This window comes from Pyxicephalus adspersus, chromosome 12 (genome assembly GCF_032062135.1).
Source record: "Pyxicephalus adspersus chromosome 12, UCB_Pads_2.0, whole genome shotgun sequence".
Lineage (NCBI taxonomy): Eukaryota > Metazoa > Chordata > Amphibia > Anura > Pyxicephalidae > Pyxicephalus > Pyxicephalus adspersus.
This window is the reverse complement of record NC_092869.1, coordinates 35,753,282-35,754,177: the sequence shown is the minus strand read 5'-3', so window position 1 is coordinate 35,754,177 and position 896 is coordinate 35,753,282. Positions and strand designations below refer to the sequence as shown.

At 37.8% G+C, this 896-nt stretch overlaps 1 protein-coding gene across 3 annotated transcripts in view; it reads left to right on the top strand.

Moving 5' to 3' along the window:
* The window catches only part of LOC140341960 (uncharacterized), a 12,977-nt gene that overhangs the window by 7,115 nt on the left and 4,966 nt on the right, over positions 1–896 (top strand). For all 3 annotated transcript variants that reach the window (XM_072427925.1, XM_072427924.1, XM_072427923.1), the window contains exon 5: positions 401–617. In XM_072427925.1, the coding sequence (XP_072284026.1) occupies positions 401–617 (217 nt within the window). The remainder of the gene's footprint in view (positions 1–400; positions 618–896) is intronic.

The window sequence follows — 896 nt, the reverse complement described above, 5'->3', positions numbered from 1 at the left end:
AGTCAGAGTAATTTCATTAAAGTTTTTAAATAGAATTGGTTTTCCTCACAGGAAACACCCTATACCTTACTCTTGCTATGGCTTCTCAACTACGGCTGTAAATGTCAGAAAAGTTTGTCAAGGACCCTAATACTTAATAACCAAATCGGATGCACTGACCCAGAAAATCATGTTCCAAACTGAACTGCAACATACTTCATGCCCCCTAAGAATAAGGTGGTTTGCTAGGGCAAATCGTATGTGTTTTAAATGCTTCCTAGTGTCCATTGCTGTAATGAAATAATACTTAAGACTAGAGTACCTCTTGTAAGATGGTGTTGTAGAAAATAAAATGTGTTCATTTGTAGAAATGCCTTTAAATGTGTATTTCTTTGAACTAATTGACATTTTTGTTTGCCAGGGGCTGCACCATTTGTGCCACTAATGGGTCCGATAAGTTCTAAATTAGAAAAGTTGAGCGTGGTAGGGACTAAAATTTCCAATGCAACTCTCAGTTGGATCTCCAGAAGCGCCAGCCAGCTGAAGTGCCTAAACCTGAGTTTCTCCCATGGCTATGACCAAGAGATGGTGAAAAGTTTTCCACAGCTTTTTCCACACCTGCAAAACCTCTACCTCAGGTAATGCTAATACTAAGACTTATTCACCTTTGTTGATGACAGAACACAGTCTTATGTTATGGAGATGGTGGGTATGTACTTCAGTCTAGATAAGCAGCATCACCTTCAGCAGATGAGCAGCATCACCATAGGGCAGGATGACCAGTTAAAAAAAAAAAAAAAAAAAAAAGGCAAAAAATATGACGAAAGAAGAAAGTCCCCATATATAAGTGCTGGTAAGCAGCAGTATAATAAATTGAGGTTTAGATAAACTTTAAGGGACCATTATAGCATATTATT